The sequence below is a fragment of the Haliaeetus leucocephalus genome, unplaced genomic scaffold, assembly GCF_000737465.1.
Source record: "Haliaeetus leucocephalus isolate CR32 unplaced genomic scaffold, Haliaeetus_leucocephalus-4.0 Scaffold175, whole genome shotgun sequence".
NCBI lineage: Eukaryota > Metazoa > Chordata > Aves > Accipitriformes > Accipitridae > Haliaeetus > Haliaeetus leucocephalus.
In genome coordinates, this window is record NW_010972611.1 from 1,130,813 (window position 1) to 1,149,378 (window position 18,566).

Sequence of the window (18,566 nt, forward strand, 5' to 3'; positions counted from 1 at the left end):
GGGGGTGGAGACCCCCCCCCCCGGTGCCGGCACGGATGAGATGCCTGCGGCACTCACTGGCCGCGGCGGGCAAGGCGACCGTCTCGGCCCAGCTGCCGGTGCCTGCCTGCAGCTAGCTGTAGATGGTGGTGGGGTGGTCTTGCTGCTCGGGGCCAGAAAACAGGGAGAAACCCCCCCCAAGCCACTCACCTTTTGGCAGGGGGATGGTCGCAGCCGCTCCCTGGCTGGGGACATGGTGGCCCTGGAAAGTGCCCTTCAATGTCACCTCGTGGCACCTCCCCATCCACCCCAGGAGCCAGGAGCTGCTTCCAGGGGGATGGGGTTTGTGGAAGGGGGCTGCAGCCCCCAGCTCAGGGGACGTCGGGGACATGGAGGGACCGTCAACCTGGAGGGAAGGGCTGAAAGCTGGAGCCTGGCCCCAGCATGAGCCGAATTCAGCTCCAGCATCGCTGTGCAACTGGCCAGGAGCCAAATTTGGCCCCGGCCCCCCAGCCTCACCCACTCATGCGTCTCTGGGGGGGGTTCTCCTTTGGATCTCGGCGTAAAATGGCTCCGACAGAGCATCCTTGCTGGAGGGGGAGGTGAGGGCGGCTATGGAGAGAGGAGCAGGTGGGAGTGAGCCAAGGGGAGCTGGGATGCGGGGAAGGAGGTGATGGAGCCATCCTGGTCCAGGCAGGGCAGGCAGGGGAAGGCAGGCAGGCAGAGCCACAGCAAAGGAAAAAAGCTGGTTCCCTCTTTCCCAGCTCTGTTTGCTAAGCAATCCCGGCTGCGAAGACATAGCCTTGACCCAGTAGCACCCACCTCCCTTGGCTGCTTTCTTCCTCCTCTTCTTCCTCCGCAGCCAGATGATGTTGAGCAGGGCTCCCACACCCATGGCCAGCGGCCCCAGGCACATATGCCACCTCCACCAGTCAGGCGTCCCTGCTGCAACAAGCCGTGGTGGGTGCCAGGACACTGCTGGTTGGGTGGCAGTGGGTGCCTGGGGGGGTGGGGTGGGTGTTTACCCTGCTGGCACAGGGCATCCAGGGGGATGGAGGTGTTCTTCTCCTGGATGGGATTTCGGGCCACGCAGGTGTAGCTGGAGTTGAAGGTGCTGGCAGGCATGGCCAGGCACAGCGTCTGGCTGTCTTCACAGAGCTGTCCCCATGGCGTCCTGGGGGAGCTGCTGAGCTGCCAGATGGCTTCAGCATCGCTGCCGGCCGGCACCCAGCACCACAGGGTGACATTGCACCCTTGGGTGGTGAGGGAGAGCAGCTGGTGCTGGATCCCCGGCACTGGCACCAGCCCTGTTTAAGGTGTAAACAAAACCTGTCATAGGACCCAGCCTGCCCAGGGACACCCTTGATCCCCCAGGGAGAGCGAGCTGGGCCAGAGGGGCAGCGAGGGGGTGTGGGAAGGGGAAGTGCAGGTGGGGGTGGATTGTGGTTAGTCATAATCCCAGGAAAATTCCCATGACAGATGCTCAGCAGCAAGAACAATTTCTCTTCCCCTTTCCTGGGCGCTGATAACTCCAGGTGTAGAAGGGTTTTATTGCCTGTCCCACATGCTGGTGCCGCTGGGGCTGTAAACCCAACTCTACCACCTGCTGCTTTGCAGCCGCTCACTGTAGACAGAGAGGTTGAAGGACTGATTCTCCACCACGTCCAGGTGCAGTTTAATCCAAGCCCTGTAGACCCCACTGTCACTCTGCTCCAGGGCCCTGATCTTCAGTGCTGTCTTGTTGAACATCTCCAGTTAGTCCTTGAACTGGTCCTTGGGGTCGGGGCGCTTGAAGCCACGGGGGTCAAACTCTGCCACCTGAATGGTGGCACCAGCACCGACTGAAAAGCTCCACTCAATCTCCTTCACTGTCTTGTTGGGGTACAGAACCTGGGAGAGCAGCACAGACCCCCCCAGGATGCCGTTCACATGCCAGGGCTGGGCAGCCTGGCTGGGACAGGGATAGTGTGGAGGATGGGGACCCCCAGCAGACCCCCTGTTCCTGCCCACAGCCCCCACCTGAGGTACCTGTGGGCACCTGCCCACTGGTGCCTTACTCATGACAGTGCAGTGCCCACCTGAGATGATTCATTTAATCCCACACCCATCACCTCTCCTGCCAGCATACCTGGTGGCTGGGTACCACGCATGGGGCTAGGCATCCCCCAGGGCCAGGGGGGATGCTGGGCGCTCGTGGTGCCTTCCCAGTATCATCTTGTGTTGTCCCAGTGTCACGCCACACTGTGCATGGGTCATCCCCATGATAGGGACCAGCCAGGGCTTCACGGAGAGGATGGGGATGCTCTCCCCACCATGCCTGCGCCCAAGTGAGGCTCAAACTGGGGCACATTTGAGGTTAAACCTTTGGGAAATGTTGCCATGGGTCCCAGTGGCGACAGGGACCCTCCGTCCAGGGCTGTGGGGCAGCTCAGCGCTGAGCTTTTTGGGGGGGCGCAGCCCCTCTATTCCTGGGGTGACAGTGAGATGCTCCCAGCAGCAGAGCTGCCCACACCAGGCGATGCGACTCCAAGATGTTGAATGCTGCAAGATGTTGATGCAGCCACCCCCGGACAGGGGAAAGACAGACAGACAGCCATGTCCCCACACTGCAGGGCTCATTCTGCACCCCAACTCACCGGTTGTTCACCTCTTGCATGCTTTGGGGCCGGCTCTGACCTCTCCCTCCACTGCTTTGTTTTTCAGAGAGGAAGGAGAGGTGAAGGGCACCACGCAGCCAGCATAGCTGCAAACCGCATGCACCAGCGCAGCATTGGGGGGTTCATCACCCATCATGCGAGCATGGCTGTGGACACCCCCACCCCCCAGTTCAGGGCATGCGCTCCCCTGGGAGCAGAGTCGGGGGATTCATTTGGGTACCACCACGTCGGGTGCTGGCGGGACACTGCGCTCAGTTCAGCGGCTGTGTGTGGTGGTAGGGAGTGAGACCATGGCACTGCCGTGTCCCAGCCATCCCCAGGGGCACCCAGCTAGGTGGTGGTTAAACGCTGGGCAGCACCCAACCCCTGACCACTCATTGCACCCATCGAGCGTTTTCCAGGTGCACCCGACAGCTGCAGGATACAGGGCCCCCCCCAAACCCCGAAGAGGTGGGTATGTAGCAGTAATGCTGCAGCACAGCCAGAGCAATCCAGGGCCAAGCCACCCTTTGGCCTCCCTCTTCCTCCTCATGGAAACACACAGGCAAACAAAGAGGGGAGATCGCCCCTCCTTGCCTTCCTCCATAACTCGCCAAAATTAATTTTCCTTTTTCCTGTGGCGGGTTAGCTGGGCCGAGGGCATCCAGCAGCAGCCACGGAGCAGAAGAAGGAGGAAACAGCCCCAAGCGCTGGCCCTGGGGTCCATAAACCTCTTGAGGATTGATTTATGCTGGCAATAAAGTGAGGAGGGGAGGCTGAGCAATGCCCCACATCATTTCCCCCCATCAGCTGCAAGCAAGCAGCCCCAGCTCACCCCAGCTCACCCCAGTAAGGAACCACCAATGCCCTGGTGCATCATTCCCGGCTTCTTTGCCGAGGGAAATTCCTGTTCTTGCCCTTAATATTTCATGTATTTTCTAAACTCCCAGGGCTAGGGTTCGTTTTGCAACTGGGACCCAAAGCCACACTCCCCAGCTCTCTCCCACCACTGCCCGCTCCCTAAAAAATGGGGGTCGCAAGCATCGGAACAGCCATGGTCCCCCCCCAGCACAGTTGCTGCCCTCCCCTCACTCCTACCTGCCACCACGAGGAGCAGCGCCAGTAGCCAGGGGACGCGGGGACATGGGCGGCCGAGCGACATCCCCATTGCTCCAACACTGCTGCGAGCTCAAAACCTTGATCTCAGCTCTATGTACCAGCTTGGAGGGAGTGAACATGCAAATCTACCCACGTATGGTAACACACCTTCCCAGGGGAGGGGTGACGCAAAGACACCATGGGGATGTCGCCAAGCCACAGCCAGCACAGCCCAGCCATGGGTTGGGGTCAGTGGGATCTCTCCCTCCAGCTGCACCAAGGGTTTTTTGCTGATCCCCAAAACCCCCAGGCTGATCCCCACTGCCCAGCCCTTGATTTCCCCCTGGGAACCAGGTGTAATAAATAAAGGAAAGAGCCCGATGCTGTCTGCTCCTGCCTGCTGTTGGGTAAATAATACCAGCTGGGCTGGCTGCCTGTATGGAGCTGAGCACACCTGGGATAAGGATGAGTCCTTGTTCCCACCATGGGGCTAAGCTGGGGTGGCTGCTCTTCCCAAGGAAGGTTTCCCTGGCTTTAAATTGAGGGGAGAGGGTCCCTGTTGGCTTGGAAATGTCCTGGTTGGGTTCCCGGCACCCGGGATGTTCCATCCCCAGCACCAGGGATATCCCGTTCCCCTGCCCCGATGCTGCATTTCTTGCTGGGGGCTCGGCCAGTTTCTTACCACCAGCAGCAAAGTCTTTGCTTGAGAAGCTTTTGCTGCATCAAAACCCCCACAGCAGCAGCAGAAGACAGGTAAAAGAGGAGCAGGTCTCTGGGGACAGCCCTGCCCTGTCCCCATGGCGGTTGTCACCCCTTGGGACTCCCAGCTGTGATGGAGGGTCAGGCTGCGAGAGCCCCCTGGGTTTCGGGGAGGGATGTGGGGGGCCGGGCTGGCCCCAGGCAGCACACAGACCACAAGCAGAGGTCACGCCGCTGCTGCCTTTCCAAAAAGGGAAGCGAGAGGCAGCTGTGTCGCTCCTCTGCACACAGGGGGCCTGGCTGGGGTTTCTTGGGCTGCAGCCCCAAACCTGGGCAGTTTGCACGGCCCCAGGATGTTTTTACTGCAACGGGTCCACGTGCGGATGCACGGAGAGAAAGAGGTGTACGTGTGCACATGCACATGCATGCACACACACGCACATGCATGCCCACGCACACCCACGCGTGCCCGCTCCACCAGCTCTCCCCTGTGATCTCACCAACATTTATTTGCTGTTTTTACAACGGCGGGAGGTCTGGCCGAGCGAGGGGCCCCGTGACAGTAGGTGCTGGACACACAGGCAGTGAGACAACCCCTCCATCGTCACAATACGGGCTACACAGGCAACAGCTCGGGGAGTGGGGAAGGGGGGGGTGCTTCTCAGTGGGTCTGCATGGGCGACAGTCCCTTCTGCATCCCTCCATGGCCCCGGAGATGCCACCTGGGTCCACTCCAGTGGAAGCTGCATGGGACGGGACTGGGGGGACACCCCAGTGTCCCCCCTCCCCGTGTCTCTGTGGCAGCGGCGAAGCGGGTGGGCAGGTCCACCCTGTGTGGGCATCTCCCCACAGAGGGTCCCTGTGAGGCTCCGGGGGGGGAGCTGAAGGTGGGGGGGAGGCCTGGGAATGGGTGGGAGTGGGGTGGGGTGGGAGGGTGTCAGTCTGCCCAAGGGGGTCTCATCCTGGACGTGCAGTGCCGTGCTGAAGCAGCATGGCCTGGCTGGCACCAGGATGTGCCCCTGCCCTCCCCAATGCCCCCAGCCCCGGCCAAGCCCGGCAGTGGCAGCATGTGGGAGGTGAACCCCAGTGTGTGTGTGTGTGTGTGTCCCCATCCCGGAGCATCCCGGGGGTATCTGGGGACCACGGAGGGTCCCCCAGCTTCGCCGCTGCTTGTCTCTGCCTTGGTCCGGGATCCTGCTCCCCAAAACAGTCTCAAAGGGCATCAGACAAGGAGATTGGAGAGAAACCGGAGGTGGGGGGGAAAGCATCCGGCCGGTTATCGCCCCGAGATGGTGCCTCCCATCCCCGGAGCCAAAACGGGGGCTGAAGGGTTCGGATTTGGCACACAACGCACTTTACAGCCCTTCCGGGAAATCCCGATGCTCCGGCTCTGCGGGTGCCTGCAGGAAAAAGGAGCCCCTTCAGCCTCCGCAGTGTGCAGTGATGGAGGTTCAGGGGGTCCCCACATACAGACACCCCCCCAACCCGGCATCAGTCCTTTTTTGAGGGCAGCCCCCCCGCACCTGAGGGCCTATGTCACCTCTTCGGCTGTGTCCTCTGGCGCCCGGTGGATCTGCTCATAGACGGTGGTGACCAGTGCTTTCTGTGGCGGGCTCTGCTCCTGGTTATTTTCAGGGTGACTGAGGCCCTGCGGCAGAAATTGGGGGGCTGCTGAGGGACCCACCAGCCCCACTCCCCTCCCCAGCCCGGGGAGCGCCTGCGGGTTGCTCTGCCCTGGCACGGAGTTCAGCCTGCACCCATGGGTGTCCCGTGGGGCCAGGACGCTGCTGTGGTCAGGATCCCCAGTGTGACCACGTCCCTGGTGTGGCTGGGATGCTGGTGTGGCTGGGACGCCCAGTGTTGATGGGACCCCCGGCATTGCTGGGACCCCCAATATGGCCATGACCCCCAGTGTGGCCATGACCCCCAGTGTGGCCATGACTCCAGTGTGACTGGGACCCCCAGTGTGGCTGGGGCCCCCATGATGCCATGACCTCAGCGTGACTGGGACCCCTGGTGTAGCCAAGACCCTGGTGTGGCCAGGACCCCCGGTTTGGCAGGACCCCCAGTTTGAAAATGACTCCGCTGTGGCTGGGACCCCCAGTGTTGTCATAAGCCCAGTGTGGCTGGGACCCCAGTTTGGCCAGGACCCCCTGGCATAGCTGGGGCCCCCAGTGTTGTTAGGACCCCAGCGTGGCCAGGACTCCCAGTCAGCCAAGACCCTCAATGTGGCTGGGACCCCTAGTGTTGCCATGACTCCCGGCATGACGGGGACTCCTGGAGTTGTCAGGACCCCAGCATTGCTGGGACCCCAGTTTGGCTGGGACCCCCTCAGCATGGCTGGGATCCCCCAGCACAGCCCTCCTTGGGAAGCAGCCCCCAGCCCCCCGGGGGCCTCACCTGGTCATTACCTTCCGGGGGGCTCCGGCGCACGATCTCGGCGTACTGGGGGTCAGAGGGGCTCTCCTCAGCGGGCGCTGTGGGGGTGGCAGCTGCAGGGGAGCAGGGCATGAGGGGGGGCCAGGAACTCCCACACACACTCCCCCAGGCCCCTCAAAGCCATGCCAACTCTCAGGGAGGGGGGCGGCTTCACTTGCCTGGGTCTGCTGCCTTCTCACTATTCATCCGCCAGCACCAGAAGGCTCCCCCCAAGCTCACCGCCAGCAGGATGAGGGTCAGGACGATGTACCCCGACTTTGAGAAGGACGTCTGTCCCCCTGGGTGGGCAGAGAGAGCAGTGCCAACCCCCCATCAAGGGCTGAGCCCCCCACCCATGCCAAGCCAGCCAGCTGATGTCGGACACCTGTGCATCCCCGGGGCGAGTGTCTCACCTCCGCTTTGGCAGATGGCTTGCAGGTCAAAGAGGACGACCTTCTGGTCAGCAGGGTTGCTGACAGTGCAGGCGTAGGTGACGTTGGCGGCGGTGGGTGGTAGGGCCAACCGTAGGGTGGTCCCATCTGGGGAGAGCTGGTGGCGGTCAGAGGTCAGGTCCCGGATGATGTTGTCCTTCTTCCAGGTGACATTGACGGCGCCTTTGCCAGCGCCCTGGCACTGCAACGTCAGGTTGCACCACTCCAGGGTGCTGGCCAGGAGCTGGCTGCGGGTCCGGGGGCTTGGCACCGACTCTGCATCCAATGGAGGGGACGGATCAGCATGGGACGGCAGGGATTTCTCCACCCTGCTCATCCCCACCACCATGCTTGTCCCCAGCAGGGCATGGCACGGCCAGCCCGGGGACCCCTGCGGTGGCAGGATTTGGCCTTTTGCAGAGCTTGAGGGGCTGCAGGTACTGGGGTGCAAAGGCTGGGGTCTAACCTAACCCTGGTAAACCCCAACATTGCTCCGTGCCTCAGTTTCCCCACCTGTAAAGGGGTTAGTGCTCGCACTCAGGGCTTTCTAGGTTTGCCCCCAGCACCTCTGCCAAATCCCCAGCATGCAGCCGCTCACCATAGATGGAGAGGTTGAAGAACTGATCCTCCACCAGCGCCGGCTGCAGTTTAATCCGAGCCCCATAGACCCCACTGTCGCCCCGCTCCAGGGCCCTGATCTTCAGTGCCATCTTGTTGAACATCTCCAGCCGGTCCTTGAACCGGTCCTTGGGGTCAGGGCGCTCAAAGCCACCGGGGCCAAACTCTGCCACTTGAATGGTGGCACTGTCACCATCTGAAAAGCTCCACTCGATTTCCTTCACTGTCTTGTTGGGGGGCAGAGCTGGGGAGAGCAGCACGGTCCCCCCCAGGACACCATTCACCTCCTGGGGCTGTGCCCTGGCTTGGCCGAAGAGGAGCTCTGCGGACAAGGCAGAAAGTCATCGGGTGCATAGGGACAAGACGGGGACAGCAGGGAAAAGACAGGGACAGAAGGACCCTTGGGGACGTGTCCCTTTTCGGGTGGAAGAAGCAGCATCTCCCCACCCTGACGCAGCCACCTGGTCTCTCCGCTGGCTGGTCCCTTTCTGGGCTGGGGACGGGGATGTCCCCACCCAAAAGACCCCGTATCCTGACGGAGCCGCTTCCTACTCTGGCAGGGAGGGAAGGATGCAGGGCTTGGAGACTGGTTGCCAAAAAAAAAAATAAAGCATCTACTGGTTCAGATGCGGGTGCCCCATCTGAACCGTGCCATCCCCGGGGCTGCAGCCGGGCTCTCACCGGAACAACGCTCCAACAGAGTCTGGGAGGAGTTCCCAGCCAGCATCTGCAAAACATCATTGTCCGCCTTAAAACGCGCCTCGGCCAAGATGCCTACGAAAGATCGACAAGGGTTAAGGTGATGGGGGAGAGCTGGGATGGCTGCTGGGGTCCCTGCATGGTGGAGATGCTGGACCCAGAAGGGATGGAGCCACCTCCGAGATGCAGGACCAGGGTGATTCCCGCAGGGATGGAATTTGCTGTCTCTATCCCAGGCGGCTCCCCAGCAAGTTTCAGCAAGGGGCAAGTTTCAGCCCCTCCATCTGAGCTGCCACCATGGGGTTTTTTTGGCAGCATCGACAGCTCTCTGCAAAATCATGCCGGGAGCTGCTCGGCACCACCTCCCTCGCTCCTGGCAGCTCCCGCCTACCCACAAGCTGTCTCCTCTGCCGGCCCCGGCCCCCGCAGCCCCCCACGCTTCTCTGCCACTGGGATAACAGCCTCCCCTTCTCCCTCTCCTTGTCCCGCGTGGGGATCGGGTTGCCCAGCCGTTGGAATGGTGAGGTCGGGGCAAGTGGCTTTCCCCCTGTCCCGGCTAGGATGGGTCCCCACAACGGGTTGATGGGTCCTGCATCGCCTCCGTGCAGGCCCCTGCCGCCTCCCCTCCTCTCCCCCCGCCTGCAGGAGGCAGAAGCAGATGTGCCTGTATATTAAAGCAGATTAAACACAGACATTCGAGTGTTTACTTTGTATAAAACCCTCCAGCAGCCCCACATTACAAGCTGCCTCTTTGCTTTGCTTTATAAGAAGTGCTCCACGTTGCTGGAGCTTTTGTTGTGCTGATCCTGCTTATCCCAGGCTCGATTCCTGTTCTTCCAGGCGAATCATAACCCCGATCAGATTTCTACTGCTTTCCTGGGTGCCTGTGAAGTTTTCGGGGCCCTATGGAGCTGCCCCGGCCGTGGGCACCATCGACGCGTGGCTCTCGCTGAGCTTGAAGGGAGGATGCTGAGCCTGTGCGTGGGAGCGGGGTGACATGGGGGGATCAGTGGCATGATGAGGGGGACGCTGGGAGTCCTGAGACCCAGGTTTGGGGTCTGGAGGGGGACAGGAGGGGACAGCCACCACCCTGAGTAGGAAAAAGGAGCTGGGGGGGGTCCTGCAGAAGCTCATCAGGCTCCTTATGGAGGACCTCGGGCAGATGCTCTTCCCCCATCCCTCGCCACAGCCATGTGAAGGCTGGAGGTGCATGTGTGCCCCGTCTGCCCGCCGTCCGTCTGTCCGTCAGCCGTGCTTCCCCAGTGGCGCTGCCCACCGCGTTTAAACCGGGGGTTGCTCACCTAGGGCACCGTGCAGGCAACAGCATGGGCAACCGCATGGGCATCCTCCCTGCACCCCTCCCAGCGTTTTCTACCCTCCCACAGTACATCCGCCAGCTGTGGCTCTGTGGGGGGGTCCCTGCCGGCCACCCCCACCCTATTGTATGAGTAGTTAGAGGAAATGACGACTGGGAAAAGCCGGCTGGTTCCAGGCCTCTGCCAAGCCCAGCCACTGCCTTGCCTCCCTGGCATCCTCCCGGTTCATCCTGTTTACCACAGGATTCCGGGAACCCAAGTCTCCGTAGCCACGACCCCATGGCAGGATCCAGTGGGCGAGGGAGGGGGACAAACACGTTGATGCTCGATGCATCATGATGCATTTGGCATCCAGATTAATCCAACTCGGGTCTCCATCAGACCCTCAAAAATACGGCTACGGGGCTGATTTTAGCCCAGTGTTTATTCACCGCCAGCCCAGATTTTGCTCTTTCTCATCCCCCCCCCCCCACACACACACTCTGATATCAAATAATTTTGATCAAAGAAAGCAGCTGGAAAACTCCGAAGCATCATTAACAGTCTATTTTCCATCTAGCTGGGTCAGATATTTGTCATCAGTGTGGCAGAACTGGCACCTTGTACCACAGCCCTCCTGCCCAATGGCTGGCGACAGCCTGTCTTGCTCGTGAAGCCAATTAATCATTAGGAAGATAACCCCCCTGCCGCTAATCTGCCCGTACTACTAGATGCTTTCTGTAGGAATTGGAGGTTTTATGGGAATTATTAAAAGTGTGGATTAGCACGCTGGGAATTAAGGGGATTCCTCGCTCCTGCTTTATGTAAGGAGCCGCTTCACAGTCAGATCTGGCATGGTCCCGGGGGGTTAAAGGGCTCCGTGGGGCGACAGCAGCACCCAGCAGAAGCCACGTTAGGGGTGAGGGGACCCTCACGGGGGGATGGAGTCGGGGCATCCGTGGCCGCTTGGCTGCCGCCTCATTATGAAACCTCTCATTAAGTCTGGACCGCTAAACCAGCATTCCAGAAATCATCTCGCGCCCGGGAGTGTAGAGGGATGGAGGGGCAGCATTGGGGTGGGCTGCAATTAGCCAGCAGCAGGCAGGGAGAAGGCAGGATGGGGTCGGCATCCCTGCCCGTAGCCCACCCTGCCACCAGTCCCCTGCCACAAGGCTCCCGAGGGAGGAGGGCTCAGCAGCGGCTGCCCACCCACTCACCTGGCCAGAGGCTGAGCAGCGCCAGGAGCAGCGAGGGTAGCTGGGCTTTGCTCCTGGCCAATTCCCCCTCCATTTCTCCTCCTCGACTCTTCGTGTGGCTCAGTGGGCAGAGTCAGCAGCAGGAGAGATGGGGAGGAGCAAAGCCGCCTCTCGCTCCAAGTCGTAGGAAGCCGTGCATAGCAGGGCACAGCCAGCTTATTAATTAGCTGGCCATAAATGATGAGGTGGTTGGGGGGGGGGAGCGTGTAGGACCCATGCCACCAAGGATGCTAAGCGAGCATGGTGGGGGCTGCTGGTGACCCCCGACCCTGCAGCATCCCTCGTCAGCCTGGTTCAGTGCCTGGATTAACGCTGGCGATGCCCAGCACAGCCCTACCAGGTCTCCCGCTGGCCCTGGGGATGACTGAGGGCTCGTTGAAATTGGGCTTCCCAATATCAAGAGCACTTCCCTGGTGAAACCCAGGCAGCAGGAGCGTCCTGGAGCTGGGTGGTGGGAGCACCCCCAGTTCCACTCCCATGGGGAGCATGGGGGTGCCTGAGCCCCCTTGGGTGCAGAAAACAGCATGGGAGGGGATGTCCCCGAGCAGATGGGAGGTCTTGGCTGAATCACAGGGGGCACACCTGGGAAATAGATGCCTCGGCAGGGTCTGGTGGTAATGCCAAGGCAGCCGTGGACCCACCAAATCGTCCCCATGGGCTCCCCCCGGTCCCTCACACACCTCTCCCCTCTCGGGGCTGCAGAAGCCACCCACCAAGGCCTCCAGCCACAATGTCAGAGCCCTGAGCTGCTGCGGGGGCCGTGGCTGGAAGGAAGCACTTTCCATTAGCAGCACAGAAAGCTTATATTTTATTTAAAACCTCCAGCAACTCAAAATGGAAAACAGGGAGGGGGAAAGCAGCCTCTGCAGCAGGGCTGCTCTCCCTGCAGCAGGAGAGAGCAGATGGGACAGTGTTCACTGCTCCCCACCTATGAGCAAAATCATTAACCTGCACCCAGGGGATTATTAACTCCAGTGCTTCTCCTGGGGCACTTTCAAAGAGGGTCCTCAAAGTGCTGGGGAAACTGAGGCTGGTGCAGAGAGGGACACGGGCTGTTTGTGGCCAGTGAATGTCCCAAAACTGCCCATCAGGGTCCCCTGAGAGAAGCAGGCAGCCAAGCAGGGGCTGGACATGCTGCCCACTCTGCCGGTTCCTCCCACATCTCTCAAGGGCAGAGGGGAAATAAAAATCGCTGAGTTGAAAATTCCAGCTAACGGGGAAATCCAGCTGGTCCTCTGAGAGCCAAGGAGAACAACAACAATGCGGCTGGATGGCACGAAGGCCATCCATCTGGAGACAGGGGTCCGTGGCAGGCGCTTGCTGGGGATGTCACCAGCTCTTGTGCAAGGCAGGGGCTTCCTCCTGCCAAATTCTCCTGCCCATGAGCTGGCACTGAGGGGTTCTGCAGGCTGGGACATCCCTGGCAAGGTGAAGCATCACTGTACTGGACATCCCCCATGGTCCCTGCATGAATGAGGAGACGGGCAGCATCTCACTGGGGCTTGTCTAGCTGGGTGGGCTGAAAGCACCAGGTGCTGGCTCAGGACTTTGGGAAACACCGAGCAGAGCTGCTGGGTCTGTCACTCCCCCACAATCGTGCCGGGAAATGCTGCTGGCTTGGTCCTCTGCGGGGATGTCAGGGTGTCTGTGGGACCCAGGGGAAGGAGATGGGATCAGTCCCAAGGTCATCATTCCTGTCAGCACGTGCTGCTGCCAGAGCCGCTGTGGCTGGGGCCATCTGGCCATGGAAACAGGCTGCGGTTCTTGGCATGTGACAGTGAGGGATGTCCCCGCCACACGAGGAGCTGGCCCGAAGGGGCAGCCAGGCAGCGCCAATGCAAAGTGGAGAGCGTCAGTGAAGGCGGGCATGGAGGTCTGAGCCGTTACCACATCCCTCTTCTTCAGGGACAGTGCCACAGAGGGACTTGGGGAAACTCCAGTGTGGTGGTGTAGGCTGCCAGGAACACCACTGTAGCCACTGTGGTCCAGCAGCTGGGCCTGATGCAGTCCCCTGTGATGGGGAAAGGACCACAGTGAGGGGATGCCCGGCTCCCAAACCAGCCATTTGCGGGGCAGCAGGGAGCTCATGGGTGCCTGGAAATACCAGGAGAGGCCCCCAAGACCCTCACCCCCCCTCTGATCCCTCCATGCTGCCCTCACCTCCGCTCCAGCACATGCTGGCCAGGTCTATGGATCGGATCCTCTCCTCCAGGTCATGCCAGACCCTGTAGGTGAGGGTGGTGTTGGGGGAACTGGGCTGCACCCCAACATGGAGCACACTGCTGCAGAGGGGATGCGCCCCGACACCCCCCAGCTCTCCCCGGGGTTTCATCCAGATGACGGTGCCTCCGGTCCCGCTGGGTATGTGGCACCACAGCATGAGGTGGCACCACACGGGGCTCTTCGAAAGCAGCCAGCTCTGGATTTCGGGGTCCGGCAGCGGCTCTGCAACAGAAGGGGATTATACTCACTGGCAAAAGCGGATGCTCCCTGCTGCCCTCCTGTATTGGGGGAGCTCAGGGGCAACCAAAAGGTTGGGCAGAGGCTGGGAACAGCCAGGACGCAGCCCAACATGCTCTGTGGCTGCGGGGACCAGCCGCACGCCCTGTGCCACAGCCAGCTGCCAGAGCCAATTAGCTCAAGCCCGACGTGGCTGCAGCATGATGGAGCGAGGAGGTCAGGAAACGGTGCAGGAGCAGGAAGCTCAGAGCCGGAGCTGCCTACGTGCTCACCGGCCTTGGCTCGGCAGCTGCTGTTTGACGCATGAGGAGCGGCGAGCGCCTGCGTGCCGTGCGGGGGGGAAAGCGGGGCCCTGGTGTGCAGCCAGCAGCCCGGTGCATGCCTGATGCTGAGTGGCGCTGAGTCCTGGGTGGGCAGGGGGCAGGGACCGTGCTTTTTCACAGCGAGGAAAACCACAGAATTTACTGAGAACTCAGCTCAAGTGATTATAAATTGTCACTTTGCACACAAGGGGGGAGGGGGACATGGGGACGAATCTGTTCCCAGGGCTGGAAACATCCCAACTGCACTAGCAGAGGGGCCACGCGCGCTGGCGTTTAGTGCCCAGATGAAAGAATTTCTGTAAAATCCATCCCCCTGCTTTGCAACCACCCACCTGAGATGGAGAGGTTGAAGAACTGATCCTCCACCACCGCCGGCTGCAGTTTAATCCGAGCCCCGTAGACCCCACTGTCACCTCGCTGCAGGGCCCTGATCTTCAGCGCCGTCTTGTTGAACGTCTCCAGCCGGTCCTTGAACCGGTCCTTGGGGTCGGGGCGCTCGAAGCCGCCGGGGCCAAACTCTGCCACTTGAATGGTGGCACCGTCACCATCTGAAAAGCTCCACTCGATCTCCTTCACCGTCTTGTTGAGGGGCAGAGCCGGGGAGAGCAGCATGGTCCCCCCCAGGACACCATTCACCTGCTGGGGCTGTACCCAGGCTTGGGGTAATTAAGTATCAGAAAAACAGGGTGCAGAAGAGAAGTTAAGGGAGGTCCCAGGAGCTCGTTGCCCCGTCCCTCACCCCAGGGCTGCAGGCACAGGGCGATGAGGGACCGCAAACTACCCACAGCAGGGGATCTGACTGCTGCAGCCGACCTGAGCCCACGGTCCCCAGCCATTTTGCAGACAACTCTGCTCTTGCCCTTCACTCACCTGCAAAGCCAACAGCTCTGGTCAGCAAGGCGACCCCGAAAAGGCAGACGCAGTGCCTGCCCATCCTCGACCCTTGCTGCCTTCTCATGCAGCAGCAAATGAAAGCGCAAAGCCGTGGGGTTCCACATTCGCACTCTGGCATCTATAAGTAGCAACACCCCCCCCCCCGATTTCGCACCTCACCCGTCTGCCAGCCTGCAGCTCAGCAAGGCCTTCCTTCACCTCCCGCCTCACGACCTGCACTGCTGTCCCTGCGTTAGCAGGGTCAGAGTGACAAGGAGGAGACATTGCGTTACCACCCGCCGTGCTACCCCTGCTGCTGTGGTCCCCCCAGGTGCAGGCCTGCCAGACAGGGAAGGAGGGAGGGCTGAGAAGTGACATCCCTGCACCAGAACCAGGGGATCCCCCTGGCTCCGGGGCTGCCAGCTGGTGTCAAGTCCCCCTCAGCCAGGCCTTGGCAGTGGGGTGAGCGAGGGGGGTCCTGGGCATCAGAGCCCACTTCTCTTTGTCCCCATCACTGTCACAGTAGCGATGACAAAGCCTGCTCAGAGCATGGGCTCGGCTCAGCCCCACGAGCAGCATAACCTCCTGGGGGGGACGCCTCAGGGCTGGATCCAGCTCTCCTCACCCACTGTCCCCAGCCTCTCCCATCTTTCAGACATCCACATTCAGGCTGCCCGGCGTCATCTCGCAGATGTTGATCCCCATGGGCAGCGGTGCCGGCAGCTGCCAGACTCCACAGACCCCAGGCTCAGCTGGCAGGCGAGGAGCAGGAGCAGTGCCCGGCCAGACCGTGCCCCTCACTTCGGCTCCCGAAACGGGTGCGAAAGTGTCGTGCCCGAGGCACCGCCACGTTTTCCTCACCCAGTGCACTGTCAATCATTTATGTGCCTGCAGGTGACAACCCGAGGGGGTTCGGGGGTTTCCCCACTGTTCCCAGTAAACGAGATCTTCTGGATGGAGAAGGATGCGCCCGTGTGGCCTTCCAGCAGAGGGAAGTGTGGCCTCAGGAAAGGACTCAGCGACAGTCACAGCTACTTGTCACCCGGTGCAGAGAGAAAACAAACATGTTATTTTGTAGGGATCTTATGGGTCCCATGGGGCTGCACCAACCCACGGCCTTGCTTTCAGCCCCCCATTCCATGGAGTACCCCCGCTGCAGCCACCCCATTACCACCCTGCCCCGGCGCAGGGTTGGATCTCATCCCGCACGACCAGGACTTGCCCCCAGCGCTGCCATATCATGCCCAGAAGCACGAGGAGCCCGGGCCCAGCATAGTGCTGCGGGGGTGGGGCACGGACCCCCCCCCCCGCAAGCCGATGCCCGCCCCTGGTTCCCTCCAGCACACACCAGTGACCGAAAACCAACCATTTAAAACCATGAGGGACTCAGCAGGTAACATAAACTGGGGGTGCCTGTGCACCCCACAGCCACGGCCAGAGCTCAACCTGCCAGTGTTGGGGCTGGGGCCTGATTTTGACCCTCTGCGAGGGGCAAAGATGGCCAAACTCAAAATAGTTAAGACACTTTTGCTCCTCAGAAAAAGAGTCACGACATGGTTAAAGCACCAAGGGCTGCTGTGAGCAAGTCCCGCATGCAGCAGGTGCCCCTGCCACAAAAGCGCATGTTGTGAAACAGGCCACTGCTCCAGAAACAGCTGCTGGAGGGGGCCGAGAACGCAGGGAGAAGAGAAAGGCAGTCTTTTATTATTTACCACCAATGGTTAGGGATAGAGATTCACTCTTACATATCGCTTCCTCCAGGGGCAGGCCAGCAGTAACACAATTTAGCACTTTGCAAGCAGCATCTTCACCAGGAGAGCCCAGCAGCGCTCTGCAAACCCCACCCTGTCCCTTACTGCCTCCTCTCCCATCACTCTTGGGCATGGGCCTGGCCACTGTAGCCGCCTCTGGGCCTCAGCCGTGCCCTCCAGGCTGCTCTTGCCGAGGCTGAGGAGACCGTGCGCTGCTCGGGGTGCAGCCGGGGACAGAGGCCTGCCTGTGGGTGAGGCTGCAGATGGAAGCGAGGGGACACACACACACAGACAGACCCTGCCCACCTCAGCCAAGATGCTGCCCCCCAGCCAGGGAGCAGAACAGGGTTATGGGGGTAGCAGACCCCCCCCAAGGTCCCCAGTGCCCCCCAGTTCTGGGTAGAGCCCCCAGGCTCAGGCCCCAGCCCTGGGCCTACCACAGCCCCGGGCCTCAGCGTCCCCCCCAACACCTCTGGAGGCTCCCGCCCCCCTCAGGCCCCCACGGCCCAGTGCTCTCTGACCCCACCAAAGGCCCCTCAACCCCCAGCCTCCCGGGGATTCGCCCGCCGCTGCTGCTGCTGCTGCTTCCAGGCCCCAACCGGCACCCCCCACCCCCCTGCCCCAGGGCCTGGCTGCCGCCGGGCGCCGAATGATGACGCACGAAGCGAACCGCAGAAGGCAAACCCCATCCCATCCCATCCCATCCCGCCCCGCCCCGCCTCGTTCTCACCTGACGGGGGCCCCACCCAAGTCTCGCGGGATTCCCGAGGCTATAAATAGCCCCGCTGTGGGGGCGGGGCTTCTCAGTGCCTGGCTGGGGCGGGGAGCGGCGGAGCGGGGCGGGCCTGGGACCGACGGTCTTGGCGCTGGTGGTGCTGCGGCACTCGGGAGAGCCAGGGCGGTTGTCCTGAATGGGCGAGGCCGAGGCCTGAAGCCTGTGAGGGCTGAGGCCTGGCGCTGAGGCCTGCTCCGGAGGCCTGTGAGGGCCGAGGACTGCTGCTGAGGCCTGCTCCGGAGGCCTGTGAGGGCAAGGCCTGGCGCTGAGGCCTGCTCCGGAGGCCTGCGAGGACTGAGGCCCGGTGCTGAGGCCTGCTGTGGAGGCCTGTGAGGGCCGAGGACTGGCACTTGGGGGGGGGGGGGGTCTCATGCCCTTGGCCCCTCCTCCACTGAACTCAAAGCAGCTGTCCTGCCCAAGGGCTGCAGCTGGAGGGGTGGCCACTGGGTCACACTGTCCCAGGGTCAGTGCCATCCTGGTTTGCTCCCAGGACTGACCTGGCCCTGCTGGTAGGCAGCATCTGCTTGTCTTCTGCCTGTAACCTCTACTTTGGGTGTTCATGTTAAGCTCTGAGCTGGGGTGCTGGCATTAGCTCCCCATTTTATGTTGTTCTGCCACACAGACAAATTCAGGGAACCTTAACTCTCCCACCGTCTTTCTTCTCCAGAGTTCATGATTTATTAGGAACGAAATCAAATTATATTTTATCACCAGCCTGGATCACAGATTAAATTCCAGCATGACAACCAGTGCTGAGGGAAGGGACAGGAATTGTATCTCTCTTTGGTTACAGTGTGTTGTTATCAGGCGCTGGGCTCTGAGAGACAAATGATGGTTTTCATGAAGGAATCTTATAATTTATTTTATTTTTTTTTTTAACTCACTGTAGTTGTCAGGGTGACTCAAGCTCCAAGCTGCAGGCTTGTGTTTCTTGGGATGGATTTTGGAGAAAACCCTGGGATATGAAGGTGGGTACACCTTGGTGTCGTCCCCCCCCCAAATGTGGGGACAAGGGCAGGGGTTTCACTTGCACCCCCAAACTTTGGCAAGAGATGCTACCCTCCTGCCTGCCACCCTCCTATCTGTCGCATCGAGGGGAGAACGGGTACGCAGGGAGATGGAAGCGACAGTAAAATCACACAGCCCACCCCAAATTCCACCCCCTCCTGCTCCCCCCCGCCGAAGACTTCGGCCTCAGCGAGGGAAGCAGGAGGAAGAACGAGGCGAGAGATTTCTGTGCTGCTGCAAGGAGGCG

At 61.0% G+C, this 18,566-nt stretch overlaps 1 protein-coding gene across 1 annotated transcript; it reads right to left on the minus strand.

The window, feature by feature from the left end:
• Positions 1-502: 502 nt before the first annotated feature.
• On the minus strand, positions 503-2,769 carry LOC104829754. The gene is made up of 6 exons (XM_010564201.1): positions 2,656-2,769; positions 1,822-1,869; positions 1,605-1,728; positions 1,005-1,286; positions 802-921; positions 503-591 (listed from the first exon to the last, which is right to left on the minus strand). Exons 1-6 carry the CDS (start codon positions 2,767-2,769, stop codon positions 503-505), a joined length of 777 nt encoding a protein of 258 aa, XP_010562503.1.
• Positions 2,770-18,566: the final 15,797 nt, after the last annotated feature.